Source organism: Netta rufina, assembly GCF_964035555.1.
Source record: "Netta rufina genome assembly, chromosome: 11".
In the NCBI taxonomy this organism is placed as follows: Eukaryota; Metazoa; Chordata; class Aves; order Anseriformes; family Anatidae; genus Netta; species Netta rufina.
In genome coordinates, this window is record NC_140134.1 from 21,205,731 (window position 1) to 21,230,492 (window position 24,762).

At 58.0% G+C, this 24,762-nt stretch overlaps 1 protein-coding gene and 1 long non-coding RNA gene across 2 annotated transcripts; both read left to right on the top strand.

Annotated features, from left to right (window-relative positions):
- Window positions 1-5,471: 5,471 nt before the first annotated feature.
- SKOR1 (SKI family transcriptional corepressor 1) lies at window positions 5,472-9,529 on the top strand (the record flags this gene model as incomplete). The annotated part of the gene is made up of 8 exons (XM_084293654.1): window positions 5,472-7,457; window positions 7,541-7,640; window positions 8,095-8,202; window positions 8,293-8,364; window positions 8,644-8,718; window positions 8,816-8,890; window positions 9,248-9,313; window positions 9,432-9,529. The coding sequence occupies 8 exons, from the start codon at window positions 5,472-5,474 to the stop codon at window positions 9,527-9,529; spliced, it is 2,580 nt and encodes an 859-aa protein (XP_084149780.1).
- Window positions 9,530-18,530: 9,001 nt separating this feature from the next.
- LOC311213540 lies at window positions 18,531-21,447 on the top strand. Its single transcript, XR_014618761.1, has 3 exons — window positions 18,531-18,820; window positions 19,118-19,635; window positions 20,110-21,447. It is a non-coding gene; the product is annotated as an uncharacterized lncRNA (long non-coding RNA).
- The last annotated feature ends 3,315 nt before the right edge of the window (window positions 21,448-24,762 follow it).

Consider the following 24,762-nt stretch of genomic DNA (forward strand, 5'->3'; position numbering starts at 1 on the left):
GCTTCATTTGATCCTTCTGACATCAGAGAGCAAAAGCAAACCGGAGCGTGGAATCTGCGAGCAGCTCGTGGAGCTCTGTGGTCCTACAGGGAAAGTTTAACGGGAGGCAGCAAGGGGAAGGGGACGGACCACGGGGGACCCTCTCCGTGATGCAGGGGAGCCTGGGGGGCACCTCTGAAGCAAAACCTGGGAATTTGGGTCTTTGTGGGAAAAGAAAATAAAATAATCTAACCTGCTGGCTGAGAGCGAAGGCTTGGGGCAGGAGGTCAGAGGGGAGCCACCGGCATCCAGCCCCCAGGGCTGCACCCAAGGCGCCCAGGAAGGCTTCGGCCTCAGCCAGAGAGGAAGAGGAGGGAGGAGGCAGGCGGGGGCTGCTGCAGGAGCCACGGTGGGGGGCTCAGGGGGGCTCAGGGGGGTCACCACCGGTGGCTGCTCCCCGCAGCGCAGGGGCCAAGGGCAGTGGAGGCACCCTCGGGCTCAGGGAATCGGAGCCGCAAATCCTGTGCCTTTGCAGGGATTTGGAAGCAGGCGGCCCCCACGCTGCTCCCTGCAAGAGCTCCGCAAGGCGCAGAGCGGCTCAGCCTCCTGGGGACAAAGCGTCTTTGTGCAGAGGCTCGTCCTGTGCTCACACGAAGGTGTGCAGCCAGCAGACCCCACGGGTGAGACCCCCACGGGGGAGACCCCCACTCAAGCAGCACCGCCAGCAGCCGGCCTGTGCAGGGCTTGGCACCCGACAGGCTCTGACGGTGCTGAGTTAAACGTGTCACAGACACCCCCAGCGCTTGGAGAGCCACAGAACAACCAGCTCCGGACCCCCAGCTTCTCCAGAGGGTGCTCCAGAGGGGGCTCAGGGTCCCTCTTCTGTTGTGCGAGGTTATTTGGGGGTGGCTTTCCATTGCCTGCTGCGGCACAGGAGCAGGGCTGCAGCCTCCAGCTGCTCAGCACCCTTTTGTCTGCTTTCCCTCGGCCCCCCATACCCCACACAGCCCCCCCTGCCCTGGGCAGAACCAGCACGACCCCAAAAGCCCCAGATGAGGGGGCAGCAGCAGGAGCTGGGCCCTGGGCAGCAATGGGGCTCTGTGGCACCGAGCAGGAGCCGTGCCCCGCAGCGTGCTGAGTCACAGCAGTTATTTTTGGATAACCCATCCTCAGCCTCCACTGGGGACTTTTCAAGCTGGGGGGGGGGGGCTCACGGGGCACAAATCCGGAGGGGATCAGAGCCTGACCCCGCTCACCCGGCTTGGCGGTGCTGCAGTGCCAGGTGGGTGAAAGTCTGGTGGGGGAGGAAAAAAAAAAATAAAAATATAAAAATCTCCAAATATTTGGGGCTGCAGGAGGCTGCAGAGGGAGTGCTGCGGTGTGGCTGCCCCGCGGCTGGTTTAGCTCCAGGCGGTAAAGGGACGGCCATAAAGCACTGGGGTGCGCCCAGCCGGGATTTATGGGGTGAGCCTCACTGCCTACCCCAGCGGCTGCCGCTCCGCCGGTCCCCCCCCCGGCATCCTGCAGCGAAAGTTCAAGGTTTATAAGGAGCCGCTCAGCCCCGGGGCCGCTGCAGGGCAAATGGATCGCGGGGGGGTTTTGGGGCGGGGGGGGGGACTTCGTGGCAGCGGAGACAAAGCTGAGGGGGAGGCGAGTCCCGTCCCATCCCATCCCGTCCCGTCCCGTCCCGTCGGGGGTCGCAGCTGCGGGGTGCTGGGGGCTCGGGAACAGCCCCATAGCCCCCGAAAAAATGTGGGGGGGGGTCCCGGGGCAGGGCCCGGGAGGTTCGGGGGGGTCGCAGAGGTGAAGGGCAGCGATGCCGTCGGGGGGTGAAGGGGGAAGTAAAGGAGGCGAGGGGCTGAGGAGCATCAATGGGGTGCAGAAAGGGGGGCATCGTGGGGGGGAAGCAGCAGAGGGGGGGTCACAGCCAGGGCGCTGGGAAGAGGTCCCGGGGGTGTCCCCGCGCCCCCCCTGCCCAGCGGGAGCTGAGCACGTCGGGGCGGGCGGAGTGTGCCCGGCCTGCAGAGAGCCGCCGCCCGCTTCCTTTGTCAATGTCCAGTAATTAAAATGTCACCGTTTAATTTTCAGGCCTCTCGGAGCAATCTTTTCCTAATAAAGAGTCTAATCGAAACGCTCCTTCCCCCCCCCCGCCTCCCCGGGAAGGGCCGCGGAAGAGGCTGTAAATGCGCAGAGCCGCTGCGGATCGATAGAGAGAGAAGCCCGGATTGATCGGCCTCTAAAATTAAATTTATTGGGGTCATGGTTTTATATGGTGCTGATACAACTGTTAAATGGGGAACATTCATTTCCAATAGGAGGCGTTTATTAAACTTCCACTGAATTAGACCGCCGTGATTTATGTGGCAATCTCGGCGCAGCCCTCCAGGAGAGAAGGGCCTTTCGCGGCCGGCCCCGGGTGATTATTTATTTATACACCCGTGACACGGCTCCCTAAGTTTTAACCTAAATTATCCGCCGGCCTCGCCCGCCAGCGGCACGGGCGCGGGGGTCCCGTCGGGGCGCAGCTCCCTGCCCGCAGCCCCTCGGCGGCCGCGCACCCCCGGGCCTGGGGGGGGGGGGGACCCGGGGGGGGCCCCGGGGCGGCGGCGGCGCCCGCAAACGTCCCGGCTCTCGCGTGCGGCGATCGTTGAGCGTTAATTAGAAATTCATTACAATTAAAAGCCGCGCGCACACGCCTTAATTACATCTGATTTTTAATTCCGAATCCGTGTTTACACAGTAAGCGAGACGTACCTCCTGATTATCCCCAATACTCTTTATACTGTACTAATTATGTAAATTAAACCTAATTAACTGACAAAAACTGCAGTCAATTCAACTGTTAAAAGATACGGCGAGGAGCGGGGAGCCGGCGGGGAGAGCGGCCGGAGCGGCGGGGCCGGAGCGGAGCTTCCCCGGCCCGGGGCTCCGCGCTGTCGGGGCGGCCTCGGCCGGCTCCGGTGCGGGGAACGGGGACGTGCGGGAGCGGAGCCCTGCGGGGAACGGAGCCTTGCGGGGAGCGGGGACGGCCGGGGCACGGCCGAGGGGGCCGGGGCAGAGCCGCAGCCCCCTGCCCCTTGGGGACCCCCGACGTGCCGCCCCCCATCCAGCCCGGGAAGGGGCCGCCGGTGCCTCGCAGCCCGGCGAGGAGCAGCAAAAGGGGCCGGAGCCGGGCTGCTGTGGCCCGGAGGGGAGGGGGCTCGGCGGGCACTGCGGGCATCCAGCCCCCGGGGAACACCCCGAGCCGGCGGCGAGAGGGGCAGCGCCTCCAGGTCTCCCACCGCCGGCTCCTTCGTCCGCCCGGCTGGAGGACGAGGGAGCGGATAAATAATTAAAAGGCGAGGAATAATTACCGGCTCGGGTTGCCATCGCCGCGGGAAGGCCGCGCTGCAAGGCCCGGCCGGCAGCACCCATCCCGTCTGTGTGTGTGTCCCCCCCGCACCCCCCGACGGGGCGTCCCGACCCCCGGTGCGGCGGGGCCCCGGGGGCAGCGGCGGCCGCGCTCCGGCCCCGGTGCTGCGGGGAGCGGGGGGAGCGGAGCGGGGTCGGCTCCGGCCCCGCAGCCTCCGGGACCGCGGCATCGGCGGCTCCGCACCTGCGTTTCGCTCCGCGCCGGCTCCGCCGCATCCTCCCGGCGCCGGGGACAAAAGTGATAGCTGGGGGCGATCCGCGCCGTTATTAACTTCTGTTTGATCAGTGTAATTGCGCCGATCGCGGCCGGACGCGATGATTAATTACAGTTTAATTAATGTGGCCGTGACGAACGCTGCATGCGGGAACCCACCCAGGGCGGAGACGCGGCTGCGGGGCCCCCTCCGCGCCGGTAGGACCTGGGGTGTCCCCCCCCCCCGGCTCCGGTGGCCGCCGGTGCTGCCGGCGTGGAGGGGGCCCCCGGAGCGAACGAAAACCCGCGGCCGTGCCCCCCCCCGCCGCCTCCGCCCGGCGATTTCGTTGCCGGCCCGGTTCCCCCCCCCCCCCCCGCCTCCCATCCCCGCCCGCAGCCCCCCGCGGCCGGTCCCGCAGCCCCGGCGGAGCGCTCAGCCCGGGGGCGGCGGCGGCGGCGGGGGGGGCCCGGCGGGAGCCGAGCGGCGGCGATTTCGATGGGGCCCCTCCGCCGCCCCCCCCGGGCTCCTCTTTTCGTTGCCTCCCTCGCCCCTCGCCAACTCGCAACGAGCCGCGGCCCCCCGCGGGTGCCCCCGCCGAGCCCCTCCCGGTGGCGGCTGCCGGGGGGCGCGGAGGGGCTGGGGGGGGGACGCGGGGAGGGGGCCCGCGGAGCCCCTCGCAGGTGGGGCCGGGGCCGGGCCGCGCTCTTACCTCGGGCAGCCCGGGCGGGTCCCCGCTCGGTGGCGGCCCCCCGCGCCCCCCCGTGCCTGAGAGCCGCGCCGTGATTGACTGGAGCGCGTCGGTGATTGACGGCCGCGGGGTCCCGGAGGCAGTTAATGTAAATATGCTGGTGCTAAGTGGGTGTGTCTTCCCGTTATTTTAGCTGTCACCGGATCAATGTGCGGCGGCTCCAAGTACGGCTCCGGATCCTCCCTCGGCGGCGCGGCTGGCCACTCGCTCTTGTTGCATCTCGCCCGGGCAGACGCGGCGGCGGCGGGGCGGGCGGCGGCCCCGGAGAGCGGCCGGGAGCCTTCAGCGGGTGCCCGAGGCCCGCCCGGCTCCCCGCGGGGGCGGCTCGGCGGGGCCGGGGCCGGGGCCGGGGCGCCCCCCCCCGCCCGCCCGCCGCTCGGCGGAGCGCGGCCCCCGGCGGATGGCGGCCCCGGCGGCGGGCAGCGGAGCGCCGGGGCTGCGAGGCGGCCGCTAGCCCCGAGGAGAGCCCCCCCCCGGCCGCCCGTCCAGCCGGGCTCGGAGCCCCGGTAAGTGCCGCGGGGCGGCGGGGGGCCGGGGGGGGGCTTTCGGGGCCGGGCGCGTCCCGGGGAGCCGCTGCCGGCGGTTCGCGTGATGGCCGCGGAAGCCGCTTAGCGCCCGGCTAAGCCCATTTGTGCTCCCCCCCCTCCCCGGGCTCCGTGCGGAGGCTCCTGCCCGCCCCGGGCCCTGATCCGCCGGCACCGGGAGAAGGGGCGCCCGCCCCGCTGCGAGCGGCAAGTTTCGGCCCCGGCGCTCCGGGACGCACCGGGACGCGCCGGGACCCACCGGGACGCACCGGGCAGCCTCCGCCGGTGCCTTTCGTTGGAGCCCTCCCGGGGCTCGCCGCAACGGCCCGGCTCGGTTGGGCACGGCACGGCTCGGCGAGCCGGCACAAAGGGACGCGGCTCGACCCCCGGGGCGAGCAGCGGGGTCCCCCCCGCACCCCCCGGGCCGTCCTTGCCCCGGGCGGCCGCTGCCTCCCCCCGGGCTCCGGCTGCGGCGGGGCCGGGACCGGCGGCGCTGGGGATGCGCGGCGGCCCCGGGCCGGGCCGGGATGGGAGCGGCGGCGGCTGCGGGGCCCCGGGAGCGGTGGTAACCGGCGCCTTTCCCCGATTTTGTTTTGCAGGGGCGTTTTGGGGGGAATGGAGGCGATCGCCAGTCAGATGGGAAATGGGAGAGATGCAAGCTCCTCCCCAAATTCAAAGCAAGAGCTGCAGCCGTACCAGGGCTCCAATACCCTCAAGCCCAACCAAGTGGGTGAGACCTCTCTGTACGGAGTGCCCATCGTGTCCCTGGTCATCGACGGGCAGGAGCGGCTGTGCCTGGCGCAGATCTCCAACACGCTGCTCAAGAACTACAGCTACAATGAGATCCACAACCGGCGGGTGGCCCTGGGCATCACCTGCGTGCAGTGCACGCCGGTGCAGCTGGAGATCCTGCGGCGGGCCGGGGCCATGCCCATCTCCTCCCGCCGCTGCGGCATGATCACCAAGCGGGAGGCGGAGCGGCTCTGCAAGTCCTTCCTGGGCGAGCACAAGCCGCCCAAGCTGCCCGAGAACTTCGCCTTCGACGTGGTGCACGAGTGCGCCTGGGGCTCGCGGGGCAGCTTCATCCCGGCGCGCTACAACAGCTCCCGCGCCAAGTGCATCAAGTGCAGCTACTGCAGCATGTACTTCTCCCCCAACAAGTTCATCTTCCACTCGCACCGCACCCCGGACTCCAAGTACACGCAGCCCGACGCCGCCAACTTCAACTCGTGGCGCCGCCACCTCAAGCTCAGCGACAAGACGGCCACGGAGGAGCTGTCGCACGCCTGGGAGGATGTCAAGGCCATGTTCAACGGCGGCACCCGCAAGCGGACCTTCTCCCTGCAAGGCGCCCCCGCCGCCGGCCCCGGCGGAGGCTCGCCGGCGGCCAAGGCCTCGCTGCACCCTCCGCCGCCCGCCGGCCCCGAGCTGGCCCCGGCGCACAAGAGCCTGCGCTGCAGCGGCCAGGAGCCGGCGGGCGAGCGCGGAGCGCTGGGGCTGCCCGCGGCGCACGGCGGGGCAGCGGGGGCGCACGGCGGGGCGGGCGCGGTGCGCAGCTACCCGGTGATCCCGGTGCCCAGCAAGGGGTTCGGCATGCTGCAGAAGCTGCCGCCGCCGCTCTTCCCTCACCCGTACGGCTTCCCGGCCGCCGCTTTCGGACTGTGCCCCAAAAAGCAGGAGGACGCGCTGGGCGGCGCGGGCGGCGGCGAGCCGGGCAAGGGCGGCGCGCTGCCGTCGGGGATGTTTTGGGGGCCGCCGCACCCGCACCCGCACCAGCCGGCGCAGCCGCCCCACCAGCCCGGCGCCGCCAAGGACGGCGGCGTTTACCCGTCCTTCCCCATGTTCTGGCCGGCCGCCGGCAGCCTGCCCGTGCCGCCCTACCCGGCGCAGAGCCAGGCCAAGGCGGCGGCCACGGCCGTCGTGGTGGCGGCGGCGGCCGCGGCGGCGGCGGCGGCGGCCGAGCCGTCGGGGCTGGCGGGGCGGCACGGCGAGCCGGAGGGCTCGGAGCCGTCGGGCAGCGGGCGGAGCAGCGCCACGCCGCAGGAAGGCTCCGGGGCCGACGGCGAGCGCTGCTCCAGCGCCCTGTCGAGGGCGGCCGGCGAGGAGGAGCGCTCCGGGGACGAGGCGCTGCTCGGCCCGCTGCCCCTGCCCAGGAAGGGCAGCTACCTGTCCGCCTTCCGCCCGGTGGTGAAGGACACCGAGAGCATCGCCAAGCTCTACGGCACCCGCGAGGCGTACGGCGGCGGCGGCGGGGCCGCCCGCGGGCCCGGCTACCTCTCCCCGGACTTCCTCAGCGAGGGCAGCTCCAGCTACCGCTCGCTCTCCCCCGGGGGGGACACGGCCGAGGAGCCCGAGGTGGACGTGGAGTCCAACCGCTTCCCCGACGACGACGACGAGGACGCCGCCGCCGCCGCCGCCGCCTCCGCCGCGGCCCCGGAGGAACGGGAGCCGCCGCCGCCCCGGCTGCTGGCCGGGCCCGAGGAGCCGCTGCCCGCCGCCACCGACGGGCCCGAGGAGAAAGCGGGCGAGGCGGCGGCGGAGGAGGGCGGCCAGCCCCCCGACGGCAGCCCCGAGCGGAGCAGCAGCGGCAGCGCCTACGAGGTGCGGGGCCCAGCGGGCTCTGCCCCGGGGAGGGGGTGCTCTGCCCACCTTCCTCCCCCCGGCCCTGACTCGCTTTTTTGTAGGTGTACGCACCGGAGCGGGGGGAGCAGCACCTGCAGCCGCTGAAGACCGCCGCCTCCCTGGGAGCCTCGGCCGCTTACCTCTGCACCCCCGAGGCCAAGGGTAAAGCTCGCCGCGGGGGCTGGGGGGCTCCCGGCCGGGGCCCCGGGGGGGTGGCGGCGCGGTGCCCATCGACGGCGCGGCCCTGGGTGCCGCCTCCCCCCGCCGCTCGGCCCCGGGGGGGAGCCCCGGCCGCCGCTTTCGTTTTGGGGGGTTTTTGGGAGAAGAGCGAGAGCGAACGGTTTCTGGAGAGGGGTCGGGGCGAGGCCCCCGCCGGGCCCGGGGATGCCCCCGCCGGCGGCGTGGGACGGGGCCGGGGCTGCGGGGCCGGGGCTGCGGGGCCGCGCGGCGCGGTGGGGCCAAGCTCCCGGCAGCAAGCTACTTTCCAGCGGCAAAGCGATTAGGATGTCCGCTAAGAAGGCTTTAACGAGGGCTTTGTCCTTAATTATGTAATTAAGGATATATCAGGACCATACTTTCGTTGCTTATGGTTGAAAAGCGGTTTATTAACTTTAAGAGCAAGATAAAGAAGACAATCACTCGACGGCAGAGGATTTAGAGACCAGAAAATCCTATCAGGACCAAAGGAACGTCTCGCATCCCAGCCCTGTAAATACCGACAGAGGTAAGCGCCGGCCCCTCCGCGGGGCTCTGCGCGGCCGCGGCTCCCCCGACGGCGGCGGCGCTGACCCCGTGCGCGCCCCCGACCCCGCAGGAGAGGACGGCCTCGGCATGGACGTGGCGGGGACGCAGCTGGTGGAAAAGGACATCGAAAACTTGGCCCGAGGTGAGGCGGGGGGGCGGCCCCCGACGGGGTGGGCTGGGGGGGGAGCGGCCGCTCCGCGGAGCTCCGCGCCCCGACGGCGCTCGTTGTCCCCTCCCGTCGGGCCGGGGCCGGGCAGGAGGGACCCCCCGGCGTCACCTCGCGGCTCGAGGTATTTAGGTTTTCGGCAGGAGTGATTAACTCCTGTGATTAATGTAACGTAATGCGATTAGCGCCGCGCTGAGCCGCCTCCATCTGGGAAGGCGCGGGCTGCCCCCGACCCCGCCATGTATTTTTAAACAGACGAGTTGCAAAAACTGGTCCTGGAGCAAATGGAGCTGAGGAAGAAGCTGGAGAGGGACTTCCAGAGCCTGAAAGGTACCGGCGAGCCCCCCTCGCTGCCCCCCGCCCGCCCCGCGCCGGGCAGCGGGAGCCGGGCCGGGGGCGGGCGGCGCTGACCCCCCCTGCCCCGCAGACAACTTCCAGGACCAGATGAAACGGGAGCTGGCGTACCGCGAGGAGATGGTGCAGCAGCTCCAGATCGTCCGAGGTATTTTTTTTTTACCCGTTTTTTTTTTTTTTAATTTTATTTTTATTTTTTAATTTACGCCTATTTTTGTTTTACTCCGCATCCTTCCGTGCGCTCTGATCCCCTCGGCAGCGCGAGCTGCGAGGCATCGTTACGCTGCGACCCTTCCGAAGGCAGCGATTTCCCTCCCGGAAAAAAAAAAAAAAAATTGCAAAAATTAAAATCCGAGCCGCAAAATCAGCCGGGAGCGCTGCCCGGCCGGGTCCCCTCCCCGCTCCCTCCTCCGCGCCGTCCCCCCGGCCGCGCAACCCGGACCCCCGACGGGGCGGTCGCACCCCGGTGCCCCCAGCCCCGTTGTGATGCTTTTACCCCCCCCAGATACGCTGTGCAACGAGCTGGACCAGGAGAGGAAAGCTCGCTACGCCATCCAGCAGAAATTGAAAGGTACCGGGGGGCAGGACTGGGGGGGGGGGGCGCAGCCGTCTAAGGAGGGGGGAGCGACCCCCTCCCGACCCCCCACCCTCGACCCCGGCGGTGGGGTGACGGCGTTGTCGCTTTGCAGAGGCCCACGACGCGCTGCACCACTTCTCCTGCAAAATGCTGACCCCGCGGCACTGCACGGGGAACTGCTCCTTCAAGCCGCCGCTGCTGCCCCAGTGAGCCCCCCACCCACGACCCCCGGACCCCCCCTCACCCCGAAGCCATGCGCCCTGCGGCGCGCCGCAGCCGAGGGCAGAGCCCACACAAGCCATTTCCACGAGGAGACACTTGTACATAGAGGACTCGGAGCTCGGCCCTCTCGGACTGGCAATACGGCGGGGAGAAGCCCCGGGACGGCGGGGGGGGAAGGCACCGTGTCCCCCCCGTCCCTCCCCCGCGCCCCCCGGGACCCCCCCCCCCCGCTCCGCGTCTTCCCCTCCCTCCCTGTGTGTCCGCTTCTTCCACCCTCGTCCAGACTGGAAACAAAAGTGGCTATGTGCAATGGATATAAATGTACTGTGATTCTCTTGGTACAGTATTTGTTGGATTTTTATTTATTTATGATGTATATTTATTTCCCCCCGAGCCCCCCCCGCCCTTCCTTCCTTCCTTCCTTCCCCCCCCCCCCCCCCCCGTACATTTATGGATGTAACAGCACTTTAACGGGCGGTTCGCGACTCCGCAGACAGAGACACCACCGCGCTCGCCCGCTCGAGGGAAGAGGCACCTCTGTACGCGATTTTGGTTCTTTAATAAAAACCGACTTTAAGAAGCCGCCTGGTCCGTGGGGCTGGCCCCGGGGGGTCGTGGCCGTGGGGTCCCCGAGGACACGGGGCGAATGGGGGGGGCTCGCGGTGGCCCCGCACGGCTCCGGTGCGCAGGATGCGGCCGGGGCCGCCCCGTCGGGGCGCGCACCCCGGGGGGTTTCGGCGGTGCCCTCCCGGGCTCTGGGGGGGTCCAGCCCCGGCTCTGCAGCCTCGGGGGGGGGCCGCCCGCTCCCCCGCCAGGTTCCCCGCTCCCCCTCCTCCTCCGCGCCGCAGCCGGGAGCTCATTAATGCCCATTTATATGCTCGTTTCACACATGAAAGTATTACGTTAATGAGCTCCGGGAGCGGGCTGGGGGGGGGGGCTCGCACACCTATTAGCCCGAAATACCTGGTTCCAGCCCAGAATTAACCTAGCACGGCGCTCCCCCCCCCCCACACCGGGCGGCAGGGGGTCGGGGGCCGGCCCGGGGAGAGGGGCTGCGAGCCGGGGTCCTGCGGCGCCCCCGGGCTGCGGTACCGGGAGCGCCCCTCGGGGGTCGGGGTCGGGGGTGGGGGCACCGACGGGGCTTGGGGTGTGTGTATGGGGGGGGTCAGGGGGTGCTCGGGGGGGTGTGAGCTGCGCCTTGCCCGGTCGCGCAGCGCGGAGCTGCCGCAATTAGCGGCTGGCGCTCATTAAAGCATCCCGGGTTCCGCGGGGCTGCGTCGCCACCGCGTGGGCAGAGCCGGCGGTGCAGCCCCCCCCCCAGTGGGCAGGGGGCTTCGAGGGGGGCCCGTGGCTCTCCCCACTAAAGGGACCGGGCGGGGATGGGGCAAAAGGAGCCGGGTCCGGGGCTGAACCGAGACGAACCGGGCCGAGCAGGGCTGGGATAGGGAGGGAGGGGGGGGGCAGTGCCCCTGCACCTGCCCGGCATCACCTGGGTGGGGGCGGTGGTCGCGGATAAAAGCCGGGGGTCGAGGGGGTGGCTGCTTCCCCTGGGCTCCTTTTGGGGTGCCAGTGAGGTTTTGAGGAGCTCTCCGAGGATTTCTCCTGGGACAGAGCCGAGCAGGTGCCTGCGGTGTGTGACCCCGGTGGGATTTCTCGTGGGGGGGGTTGCGGGAAGGGGGGTCTTGCTGGGGTGCTCAGCTGGGGAGGCTCCGGCAAAGAAGTAAATAGAAAGTTAGAACCGGGATCTGCATGCCGAGAGGTTGGTGCCTCGTGGGGATGGGGTGGTTGGGCCTCAGGAGCTTGCAGGGGGGGCAGCTGAGATTTTCCTCGAGCGCTTCTCCTGCTGCTCCCTGGGGTTTGCTGCTCCCCTGGGGGCTGGAAGTGGCACGGGGAGACCCTGGGGGGAACCACGCAGGATCTCACCTCAAATCCCATCCCTTGCTGCGGGGAGAAGCGTGCTGCAGCACCCCCATGGGCTCCTCTATGGGGTCCCAGAGAGGGGTGAAGGGCCCCAATCCTCTCCCCGCTCCCCTTTTCCCAGCTCCACACACCCGGGGCCGTGTCCCTGCTGCTCCCCGGCACTCACCTGCCCCGCACGCTGCGTGTGGCACCGGCGCCTACCAGCGTGGGTGCAAAAATCAACTCTTGCCTTGTATTAATATTTTCACACTACTTAGCTCTCATTAAAATGTACTTTGCTGAATTTAATATGCGACTTCAAATGACACAACGTATTAAGTGCTTAATATACTAGAAATTATGAAACTATTATAGTCTAAGTAATATGAAATAATTAGAGTGAATTAAACTTCAGCAGCAGAATGAGGGAGAGGCTTCAAATATTATTTTTTTTTTGGTCTTAAAATAATTGAATGCAGTAGCAGTCCATGAAAATAAACAGTCAGAGTTAGGATTTTTAAATAATTAAAGCAGGAAAAAGCCTGGAGTGTCTGTATTTGAGCCTGTGATGAATTCTGAATCGGGGGAAGCAGAAGGTCTGCTTGCTGCAGCTGATGGAGTTGTTCTTTCAGGCCAGTGGCAGAGCAGCTCCGAGGAGCTGATCACCAGACCTCCAGCCTCGCCAAGGCTTCTCCCCATATGCCATTTCCCTCTTGTGCTGTTTGTTTGGAGGCAAGCAGACGTGGTGGCTCCCAGTGATGGAGCTGCGCCTGCGCTGGGTTTTGCTGCCGCGTCGCCTCTTAGCTGAGAGCCCCCTTTGCTGAGCTGCTCTCGGAGGGGGGTGAAAGTGCAAGAGACCCCAACATTAAACTCCTGGCTGCTGGCTGGAGCCTGGCCTCGTGTTCTGAGAGGTGCTCAAAGCCCTCGGGGTGCCATCCTAGGTGGGAGCACCTGGGGGCTGCTGGAGGCTCTCAAGCAGGGCTGCAGCAGCGATGCGAAGCACCCCATAGATCCCCTCTCCGCTTCAGGCTCCCGCAGAGGATGCAGGATGTTCGTGCTGTGGCGTGAGCATGTGCTGGGCCCAGCCAAGTGTCCCCATGTGGTTTGGGTCCCCAAATTCAGCCACCGACCCATTCACAGTGGGGTCAGCTCAGCCGTGGCTGCCTCGCGGGCTGGAGGCAGAGGACGCCAGGAGATGGCGTTCCCAGCGCCGCGCTGGGCTGCTGCTCGCTCCTGCCAGGGCTCTCAGCCAAGGGGCTCTGCAAGCTCCGTGGAAAATACTAAAATTACCCCTTGGAGAAGCAGCCTGGGCCTGGGGGGGCGCAGGCAGAGCAGCTCGGTTGGGCAGTGTTGGGCCACCGCCCCCCGGGTGAGCAGTGAGGGAGGTGTCCAGTCCCTCCTGAAGCAGCTCCAGAGGCAGGGAAGGGAATGGGGGCCCAGGAACTTGCTGTGTGTGGGTTTTTTGGGGTGATGGGTGTTGCTGCTATGATGTGGGGCGGTGTCCATCAGTGACGTTGTGAAATATGCTGAATAATGGGAGGAAAAAGAGCAGTGGGTGGGTGTAAGCCCCTGTCCATGCAGTGCTGGGGAGCAGTCCTGAGAGGTTCCTGTGCCCCTCACAAGCTCCCATCAGCCTGGGAAGAGGGAAAAGCAGCTTTCCTGTGAAATGCCTGGTGTCAGGCAAAACCTGGGCTGAACTGAGGTCCCAGACCTGCTGCTGGGCATGGATCAGCAGTATTGCTATGGATAGCTAAGATGCTCTGTCCCAAAATGAGGACTGATTGTTCTTTAGTAAAGGAATTAGGCTCTTAGCAGATTTGTGGAGCAGTGTCAGAGAGACAGTGCTGTACCCTAACTCGAGTTAAAAGTGAAGAAAACGATCCTTAATTTGCCTCCTTGGATTATTTAGGTTCTACCAACTGTATCATCAAAAGACGTGTTTGCTTGGAAAGTCTAATCATTAAGTACAAAGAACTTGCCGGCAAGCATCTTAGAAGTGTTAAATTTTTATATATGGCTCTTTGATTTCCAGCTCCTATCTGCTGTTGGTGACAGGGAGGAAAAATAATCACCTGTTCATTTGTGTTTTGAAAGTGGGTCGGTCTAATCTTCAGCTAGCATGGCATGCTTCCATAAAGCATAAAAGAGAAGTGCTTGTAAGATTCACCTGACTTGGAGCGTGCCCTTTCCGTGCAGTTTTACTGCTGTAGGAAGTGCTGTCCCAGGCTCTGGGCTGATGAGTTGCCTCTCACCATGCTCCTGGGAGAAGAGTCAGGCTCCATCTCATCTGCACCCTCCCATTTGGGATGAACAGCCAGCAGCAAGCCCTCTCCTTCCCCTTCTCTTCTCTGGGCTGAACAAACATCTCCCTCTGCATCTCCCCATCCGTCGTGTGCTCCTTTCCCAGCCCCATGTCCCACCAGGACCTTCCTGTGGGGCTGCTGTCCAGCTGCTCACCCCCAGGGGCAGGACGTGGTGTTGATCTCCACAAGGCCCTGTCACTTTTCCAGCCTCCTCACCCTCCCCAGCACCTCCCCAGCTCCTCCTGGTTTGCTGTCACCTGCCGACACGGTGGGCACCTTGGCACCGTGGGCATTTGTTTGCCCAGGTGGCCACAGTGGAGCTGAAACCTGAAGCTGCAGCAGAAACGGCCCTTTTTTAGGGGGAAAATCCCATCTAGTCCAGAGTCTGGTCCTTGCTGGGCTGCAGGCTCCTCCTGCCTTCATCTCGAGTGCTTTGAGTGAACCAGCTCGGTTTGGTTTGTGCAGGGGGTGCGTGGCTGGGCTCTGGGTTGAATTCAAGTATGTCAGGGACAAGTGTGAACAGGATGGCCGTGAGCTGTATGTAAACAGGCTGGAGCATCCGCATGCGGGGAGGAATGGCTTTAATTAACTTGGTGGAGGTTTGGGTGCAAACGAGGCTTTCCATGTTGTATGGATGAGAGGCTGGCGCATGGCAGCTCCGCGCCGCTTCCAAAATCTCACATTTACGCTCGTGTAACAGTGAACTCTGCGGTTTCCTGGAAACTTAAAACATATTTTCCCATTTTTAAGCTGAGAACTCCTTCCTTTGATCTTCTTTTTGCCTTGTAATGAAGTTGCAGGCTCTGACATCCTGCGTTGTGCCCGTTGTGTGCGCTTCGCTTTGCTGTCTGCGCGTCGTGGCGCTGAGCTCGCTGCTCCGGGCATCTCACACCTCCTAACGCCGCCCAGCTTCAAAGCATGCCACAGACACCGAGGGCCCATGGCTGCACACGTGAAGGCCAGGCTTTCATTGAAGTCCGTACAAGGTGAGCACGCGCCTCCAAAGGCATAATTTGACACTAACAAATTAATTCTCACTATTTTTCTGTGTGGGAATTAAGCCGATATCGCCCTGGTGCGGGCGATATCGTGCTCACAGTGCTGCAGCAGCTCTTGCACCCAAGGCAAAACCCTCCTGGGAGAGGAAGGGAGCGCTTTTGGGGAAGGCTTTGCTGCTCCTGCCTGTGCTATCCCAGCTCTGGAAGAAAGAGCAGCCTTCAGCTGCTAGGGCCGTTAATGTCACCTTTCACGAGTGCTACGCTTGCAAAGGAACCTGCCAAGTATAGCACGTTTTAATTTGCTCTTTTCCCATGCATTCCTGGATTTATGGCTTAGTTTAGTCTGGTTACTGCTTGCTGCGGAGATGTAAAGCCCCTCCAGAGGGTTGCTCCGTGCTGCAAGCCCCGTGGGTTCCCTGGAGGAAACTCATGTGCTATTCCCTGAAGGGCAGCCACCTAGAGAGGGGGTCCACGTTTGATTTTGCAGAAACTTGATCTTAGAAAGCTGCCGGGGACACGTCTATCCAGTGCTTACACCTCACAGGCTTCTATCTGAACACAGATACGTTACTCTGCATTCTCTCCATGCCTCTAAATTCTTAGTTGTTTTTAGGTAGTATGGGTTTGGCAACGCGTTAATAATGTGTAAAATGAAGAGGAAAACAGCTTAGATGAAATGCGTTTTCAGTGATGCCTGCACCAGGCTGGGAAGTACATTTGCAGTTGCCTGCCATCTGTAGCAACTTGTCCAAAGCAAACATTACCAGTCAGGCCAGGTTTGGCTGCATAATTGCCATAAACCATCGCAAGGGCATCCAGCATAGCACAGCCCTGGAACTACTTCTAGGATTAGGTCCTACTCCCTTGAAAAATAAACCTTGGCAAAATCTCAGTTCTCCCTAATAAAAATTCCATTTTCACAGCTCTAATCAAGTTTTCCAGAGCCGTGGTCCAAATTAGAAACTGCATGCAGAATATCTGACCCAGGAGAACAAGATGGAGATTTTCATTTAAAGCGGTGCCAGGCTGGAAATTTCCAAAGTTCTCAGCAGTTCACCTACAGCAAGAGCACGGATTGTGTCCGAATAACCCAGTCCCTTCCACGGCAAAGCTTGGCAGACCCAAACTCCTGCTCACCCATGGGGTAATCTCTGTGGGGGCATCCTCTGCCAGAAGTGACCTCTCCCCTGAGAGCACTCACCTGGAGCTGGGAAGCACCAAGTGTTTTAAGAGCTGCTCGTAAAGTGAACAGCAAATACAGCTTTTTATTTCACTCCCAGAATTGTTTTCTACCTTTGTCTTTCTAGCCTTAGATCCAACTGTCCATCAGTAGCTTTCAGTGCGAATCTATTTTGCTTTTAACCTGGTAAACACTTGTCTTGCAATAATTTGCAAGCAACGGACCTGTTAGCGTCTTGAAGACGGATAATCTGGCTGTGTATAACATTGGGGAAAAACTCTGCTTGTTCTGGTGAGCGGAGCACAGGGTTCAAGCAAAGTAAGTTTATTTTTTTAAATGCAGATGCAGAGGAGATCCGTGCTGCACGGGCCACAGCTGAACTTGGCCGTCAGTAAATGGCAGTGTAGTCTGCAGCAGAACAGAGGAAACCGCAGCCACAGCTCATCTTTGTATCTCGGGCTGGCTGGGCTGAAAGGTTCGCAGAAAAAAAACCCTGGGCAAGATCATTGCTTAAATGCTCACGTGGACTCCTAATTGTGGAAACATGCTGAATTATGTGATACAATGCGCGGTTATATAACACCTTTTATGAAATTCTTGGCAATAAAATAATGCATAAAAATAACAGATGTGGCAAATCACAACCACGTTCCGAAATCTTTCTGTAGTTCGGTTTTGTGAAAACAATGGGGTTGATTTAAATGGATTTTTTTTTTCCTTTCCCCAAAATGTCCACGGGCAAAGAAATATTTGAAAGAAAAGTGAAAAGGCTAAAAGTGCAAGCAGGGTTTCTTCTAGAGAAATCTGTGTATGCCTGTTAACTCCAGGGCTGCGGGAGGGAGCAGAGGCTCCAGCCCTGCTCGTGTGGCTCCTGCTCCCTTCAGCACGGCCGTCCTCATGAGCCAGGTGAGTTGTGTCCCTAATGGTAAACTGGCATGAGCATCCTGAGCAACACCAGTGTGCAATAGTCTTTGTAGGGTCCTTGCTCTACCCAAACCTAGCAGGGTGCCAGAGGTGAGCTGTGGGGGCTGCTGTGAGGGCAGAGAAGGGCTGTGGGGTTGGTGTTGGCTGAGACCCGGTGGATTTCCGTGGGTTGAACAACCAAAGTCTCAGCGTGGTGGAGCTGTGGGCTGGCTGCTGGATTGTGCAGGGCCCTGAGAGTACATGGGCCTGATCCTGCTCCTTGAGAGGAGACAGGTATGTGAAATATGGGCTCTCCATCTTCCTATTTCTAGGGTTGAGCATCCTTAGCTGAGCTGCCTGTTGTGTCAGGCCCTAAAGCAGCAGAAGGAAAGCCTGGTGCCACCACAGATCGAATCTGCTGCTGAGAATGTGGGGCTCTGGCCTCCAGCCCCTCGCTGTCCCCAGAGGCTGCCAGGGGACACCAAAGGAGGGCTGGCAGTGCCAAGGGGACAGGTCTGGTGCTCAGCTCTCCCCGTGCTGCTGTGGAGCTGTGTGGTGATAACGGGCTGTAATCAGGGCAGCATCTGCATGCGAGCAAACGCTCTGCGACTCCACGGAGCTGATAACGAGGAACAGGCCCCAGATAAACACTGACAATTTACTCCTGTTGGCTGGGGGACATGGTGTGCTGAACGTGGGCAGCCCACAGCTCAGGGAGCCTAAAACCAGACCCAGGGCTTTAAACCATGAGGCAAGGCTGTGCTGCTGCTGTGCATGAGGGAGAACATGGGATATTGCTGATATTTGCTTGCTTTATGTTTTTTTCTTTAATCCTCTCTTTGCTTTCTGGCTATTAGCCTTGTCTACAGCTGATTTTTACATCAGCTCAAGACCTGGCCCCATGCGGGACCGTCCCTGACATGATATCTCTGCAATAACTGTGCTTCCCAAAACAGAATTTGGCCCTTGGTCTGCTCCAGGAACACCCTGAGCATCGCCTGGCAGCCCAGACGTGGGCGCAGGACCATTTCTGAGCAATCTGCCTAAGAGGTGCCAATTATTTCTTGGTATCATTTTAAGAGGTTTTCTTCCTAGATGGAAGAAAACGGCAGGACATCTTCAATGAAAGAGGGAAAAATGGCATTAATAGCTGATTTTTATTAGTAGTGAAAAGAAAGACCTTTCGGTGAAAGGCTTCCAACTTTAAAAGAGGAAATTTCGACCAAAAGAGAGAACTTACTGTTTTGAAAGAGTTTGCTGGGTGGAGGCATCAGACTGAGAGGATCTTGTGCAACTCTGCTTTTTAGGCCTAATACTAAATTCACCCACTTATTCCTTTGCTTTGCATGGGAAAATCACTGCGGAATGCTACGGGAAAGGCAGATTTTTAGTTGAGAGCTCTTCCAGGGTCAGGAAGGCCACACAAGACGTGTGTGGGGTGCTCTGTGCAGGTGGTGGCAGCTCAGGGACCAGGGCACTGTGTGCCTGCCCCTAACCCCGAGGCTGGAGAGGTTCATAATGAGAGAGGTGCTGCTGGTGCAGGGTTTCCCCTTCTCTGACGTTGAGCTTTGGGCTTGCTGCCCGTCCTCCCCCTTGCACTGCCCCAGCGTGACCCAGCTGCCAGGCCCTGATAAGGCTGAGGGGAGATAAGAGGCTCGTTGCCTTCTCCTTCATCTGCAGCCCCAGCAAATGGTGAGGGTCAGCTCTCAAAACCCTGCGAGGTCTGTGAAATACAAGGGAAAGTGGCTCCCGAGTGCAAGGGGTCATGCACAGCCCTGTCTGTGGAGGACGGATTTGTTAAACACAAAGCTTTGGTGAAAGAACTGAAAGGGGAAAAGGATTAAAGGGCAATAGCAGGGAACAGGTTCCTCTTTTTCCCCGCACAACACCACGTCCCTCAAGAAGATGCCTTGAAGCTCCAGGAAGGTTTTACCTTGAGCCAAGCCCCCAGTTGTTTATGTGGCAGAGGGGCAGAGACACACCCCGAGAGACACAGGTAGGAATTTGGCTCTGGAGCAGTTTCCACTGGAAAACAAAGGGGTTTCTGTGACAGTCAGGAACAAGTGCCAGTTAAAGGGCATGAGCTCCTCTTGTGCTGTGTTCAGCTGCAGAAACTCAGCGGCGAGGTTCACAGGAGCCAGCAGCAGCCCCCTGCGCCCTCCTTCCCCAGGCAGGCTGAGCACAACGTGGTGCTGCAAAAAAAAACTGCAAAAACTTGCTTCTTACTGCCTCTGGGCTTCTTCCTCAGCAGTGCATTTTTAGGGTGACTGGAAAAGTGCTGTTCTTTCCCCAGAACGTGGTGTTTCACTGCACCAGGACCTGAAGGAGCAGCGCGCACAAACTGCAGCAGGGTGCGGAGCTCTGTGGCCAGCGCGGTTTCTCCTGCAGCACATGCTGTGTCCCGAGGAGGCACGAGAGGCAGAGCATAAAGCAGCAGCTATGGACGGCCTGGGGTCTTCCCTGCCCCGAGCTGTGGCTTTGGAGGCTGCTGTCACTGCAGTACCTGCGCTGGTGTCCGTAGAGGATCAGGTTCAAGCGCTTTTGCTGCGTCGTGCAGGGATGAATTATGATGTCAAAACAGAGCGATGTTGTCACACAACCACCTCCCCTCCTGGGGTCAAGGTCCTGTTTTATAGCTTGAGAGCCTATTAGTCCGTTTAAAAGCATATGGCCAAGCACGGCCACAGAAATCTCGTGTGTTTGGGTCAGAGCCGCAGACAAAAGGCTCTTTGTGCGAAGAGCTGACAGTGACAAATAAAGAGGAACCTGTTGATCTGGGGGAGAAATGGAGGATTATGAAAAGATCACATGGTGAGAAAAAGACCTTGGCTGTTTGTCTGGATGTCAGTCTTGTCTGTCATTAAACTGCTTTCTGCAGCTATTTGCTAATAGAAATACCATCTCCTGCCCGTGTGTTTTGTCTGTCCTGCAAAATGCTACCTGTGTCTGAGCGTGCCAGCCTCGTGGGACCACATCAGAGAGGAGATATGCTCTTAACTGGATCCTTGCCATGTGCTAGGTGTTGCAGAAAATAGTTAATGCTTGCAAATTCCTCTGAAAGCACTGGTAGTACCAGAAACAGTAAATGCTTAAAAAAAAAAAAAAATAATGGTGTCTGTCCAAGCGTGCTACATCAGCACAGGACACACGGACACGCACACAAAACACCAATAACAAACCCCTTATAATTCAGCAAAGTTATTGGAGGCTGAACCAAGAGCTATGTCTAATGCTAATAACAAGGATATTTCCCAAAGGTGACATTTGATTTCTATCCAAACCCAGACATATTTGAAGCTTTGCCTGGAAGTCGTTGCATCGCAGATTAACTGGGACAATTTAATCTGTGAATAACTTTGTAAAGCCTTCAGCCAGCTCTGAGGCAACAGCAATACAGTCTTGAGACTGGGCTACAAAGCACTTCACAGGTAATGTGTTTTTTTCCACAGTAAGTCTGGAGAAAATTGAGAATTGCTTTGGTTTTGTGGGACGCGCATCTGGCAAGTGCGTAGTTCTGATCGGCGTGCAGAAAACACTCTGAACAAAACCATTTATATTGGGCATTGATGGGCTGCCTAAAATGACCTCCAGAGTCTATGAAGTGCACCATAGATTTTTAAAAAATCTATTATAGTCCATTATGTTCTGGATTGTGTCCGAGCACATCATGCTGGAGAATGAAGCGATTCTATTTCCTGGAGTAAAGGAGACCTATGGAAACGTGTTTAATTCAAAATAAATGGGGAAAATAACAACAGAATGCCTTTTCTCTGGTTTTATTTATATTTACAGCTGGAGAAACTGAGATGGGGAAGGTGGCTGGAAAATGAAACACAGAGGGAAACGTCCCTTGCTGTTCTTTCTGCACTGGTTTGAAATCAATGCAGATAATGCACTTGGAAGGACTGTCTCATTTACTGGTTTTCAGTAAATTGCTGGGCTGTGTTTCCCAGTGATAATGTGATAGTGACGTCTATGCCAGTAAGAATATACTTGAAAAAAAAAAAAAAAAAAGTCTGCAACCCCTTGCAAGCAATGTTTGGCTAGTTTAGTCTGGGATGCCCTAATTCTGGACGTTGACAGTAAATATCTGGGGCTGCTGCCTGTCGCTCCCGGTGGCACAACGTGCTTCTGAATTATCTGTGGCTTCTCCCAAAGACACAACAAACCCCGTTTCAGCACAATAGCCTCCTGCAGTGTCAGCAAGAAATGCCTTTGCCTGCTCACTACAGCCTCGCACAAACCTCCCTGGCACATCAGAGGTGTCTTCTAACCAGGGCTCTTCCTTCTTCCTCAGTCCTGATTTTTTGCTCTGAAGTTGGTGATAAACTCCCAGTGACTTTGTTGCTTCTGGATTAGACTCAGGGTCCAATTATCCTCCTTAAAAGTACAAACTAATAATTCATACTTCTAAGTAGGCTTGCTATGGACAGCACCACTAGGGATTTAGTGCACAATACTGGAGTTGGTGCTTGGGTTTTCTCCTAATAATATTTTTTAACTGGAGGCAGATCTATTTATATATGCACCAGGAGAATAATTTTATGAGTAAATATGATCTTTATTAATATTTTTCTTTGTTAATTCACTCATGCTAGTAAAGAACTTTGAAGATGAAAGCACTGTATGCAATAAACATTAAGATTATTCCAATTTATTTTAATGTTGCCAGCATTCCAGCTCCATCATCTTTCATCCAAGAATCTCAAAGTACTTTCCAAGTGCTAATAAATTTTCTCCCAACAGTCCCGGGAGATATTTATTATCATCATCCCCATTTCATAAAGGAGTCCTTCTGAGCGCATTTTACTTGGTCAAAATCGGGTCGTATGGCAGGAATCTATTTGGGAAGGAGCCAACAATCCCTGATTCCCATTCTCCTGCCCTTGCTGCTAGACCACATTCCCTTCTGGGGAGTGTGGTGCGACACTCACCCGCGGCGCTCGCCTTCCTTTGTCAGGTGCTTGCAGTGGTTGCTCTTAAAACAAAAAAAATAGACAACAATAACATGCCCCACCCAGGATGGGAGAGGAAATGAGACTCTGCAAAGTCAGAATGATCGCAGTTGTTCATGGCACACAGTGGGCTAGGGTGAGGTTTGCTGGGAGTCCTGGCACCCACCCACCTGCCTTGTAAGCGTGGGGACAAAGGGGCTGCTTGGAGGGGCAGATCGGGGACATGTGTCCATGTCTCCTAGCTTGCAGGAGTAAATCTAAATTGGAGGCTGTTTTAGAGCCCTGTTGTAGTGCTGGAATCTTACAATCCATACCCAAAAGACAGTTAAAATGGAAATATTTTTCTCAAACAGCATAGGTGAGGGTGTATAGAGGTGAAGAGCGCAGCTAAGCGTGAAAGATCTGGGCTAAATAGCACACGGTGCAGCTGTGCTTCTAAAGCACTCTCCCCAAACCAGAGGCTAAGCTAATGATGAGAAGACCGTTTAGAGACAGCATGACTCCAGCAATCCATGAGAACAATGCAAAGTTCAAAAATAGCAGTATCGACTGGTGGAAAAACAGCATACATATAATTTTCAGGTAATTACTACAGTATAATTAGCTCTGTTGTTTTCCTAAGAGCCATCTGAAATGAACTCTACTTGCTGCTGGGACCCGGCTTTATTTACAGCGTTCCCAGGACTAAAGTGATTCTTTAAAAATAGAGATTAGGTTAAAAAAAAAAAAAAAAAAAAAAAAAGATGCGAGCGCTTCATGTGTGATACCATCTCCATGCAGTGGGTGGAGGCTACCTGCTGACGTCTCGCTCTGCATTTCATCCGCCCTACTCCGAGCCATGTTGGGCAACACGAGAGCTGAAGAGCTGAGGAGCAGAAGCAAAATCTACTCCTAGGCTGTCTGTATGAGGGGGAGTAACGTGTAGCATCATAACAGGCACTTACTCTCAAAGTTATGGAAAATTTAGCACCTTGATTTGTTTTTTTTTTATTTTTATTTTTTTTCTTTGCCACAGAACTTTGCTTGTTAGGAATTGCTCAGTACCAGTAAAAAAATAAATTCTTGAGCACTGGGGCCTTGCAGTCTCATGTAAAAACACTTTTAATTGGAATGAAAGAGTTTGTCACGGTTAAAACTTGTTTTTTTTTTTGTCCATGTCATAAGTCTGTGCGGTTTAATTATAAACCTGCCTCACCTCTCTGAAGATATTCTGGAAGTAGATGTAACTTTCTGTAGTTTTCTGTCATTGTGTTTTGAATTGTTCTTGGCCAATTTCGAGCTCCTGAACGATCTGACACTCGAGGTGGTGCTTGGCTTTGGTACAGCACTGCACACTTCACAGCTCACTCTGAATCGGTTACGGCCCGCTGCAGTTGCTTTACTCTTTCTTCTTGTACTGTGCCTACGTGTTATGAAAATGGGTGCTAATGGGGAAAAAATCACAATTGTGACTCAGTGAAGTGGAATTTTGTTGACAAAATCTGAATTCAGCTCAGCCAAAGGAAATGCTTTTTGAAGTGTAGATGAATATCTCAGGAATGACCATTTCTTCTAGCTTTCATGGAAAGAAAAATAAAGGAAAGAAAGAAAGATAGAGATGCAAATTCTAATAAAAGGCCAGAGAAAAGTGAGCAAATGTATGTATAGAAATGGATCCACTCCACAGGGGCAGTTTTCCTCGGATAAAAGCTACAGAATTTAACTGTTGGTAATTAAAGTAAACGTGGGAAGGCCAGTGGGATGCTGTCACCTTCTTAGCTAGGACTGTCCATAACTCGTGTGCCTCCTCTCAGTGCAGACCACAGTTCTCCTATGGCATGAAATCACCTTGCACAAACAACTTTAGCTGTTGTGACTACTGTAATCCTGCATAAAATCCAACGAGGCTGCATGAATGCCTTTTCTTGGGAACCCTCGGCTCCTGAAGCCTTTTTATCCCCACACACCTTGCTTTATGAGCGTGTAAAGCCCCAAATGCCCCGGACAGCAGCAAAGCACCACTGGGATCTGTGGGCTGCGTGGTGCAGTGGGACTGGTCCCCAGGGAGCCCCATGGGGAGACCTCTTTCTCTTCATCCTCACCGAAAAATGCGGTCTCCACTTGACATCACCGATGCTTCCTTTGACACAGCCCAAATATAGAATAGGTTAATTATGAAGGACGGGCCTTAAGGACATCAGCAGGGCTATGAGCAAGCACATATCACCCGCTGATATTAGGGCGGAAAGGGCTAAGCAAATAGTTGTAGAGAATGGGCTAATTGTTGTGCCTATTACTATTGTCCTGCAGCTGCAACACTTTGTATGGCAGAGCAGAGCACACAGGGAGCCGGGCTGGACTTGGCATCAGTAATCCCAGGCAGGGAACACAATCTACAGGGCATTCAAATAGCAGCGAGCACAATTAAAATTTTGAAAGATTAACGCAAAATTGCAACGCGAAAGGAGTTTTGTATCACGGCCAAGGCAGGCTACGGGTGCTTGGCGTTGTAAACTGCGCTCGTATGTGTACAGTAATAAGGCGAGTTGATATTTAGGAACTGAAAAAACAGGAAATACGCAGATGAAGCCTGTATGTGTCACGCTGTAACGCTGCATATGTAATTAAAGATTATAGTAACTCATTTACATATGCTTTCCATACTGCAATAACATTGTTATACTGGCAAGTCTGAGGATATAAAATAGGTAATGTTAACAAAGTGCTTCAGTATCTTTTTCTAATTTAGGATTTTAGGTGATTAACTCCCTCTCTGTAAATTTTAATAACACTGCCAGCAACGATGTAGTGAACGTTCTTTTTCTAAATAAGCAGCAGCCCTTGTTTTGGGCCTAATTTGAGAGATGGTGATAATATATAATAATAATATAATATAATATAATTAATATAATATTGCACTTGGATGTGTATTTAGAGGGAGATGTGTGTACAAGCTGAATGTGAGTTACTTCACATTGTTGAACTTACTGTATAGCACATTGAG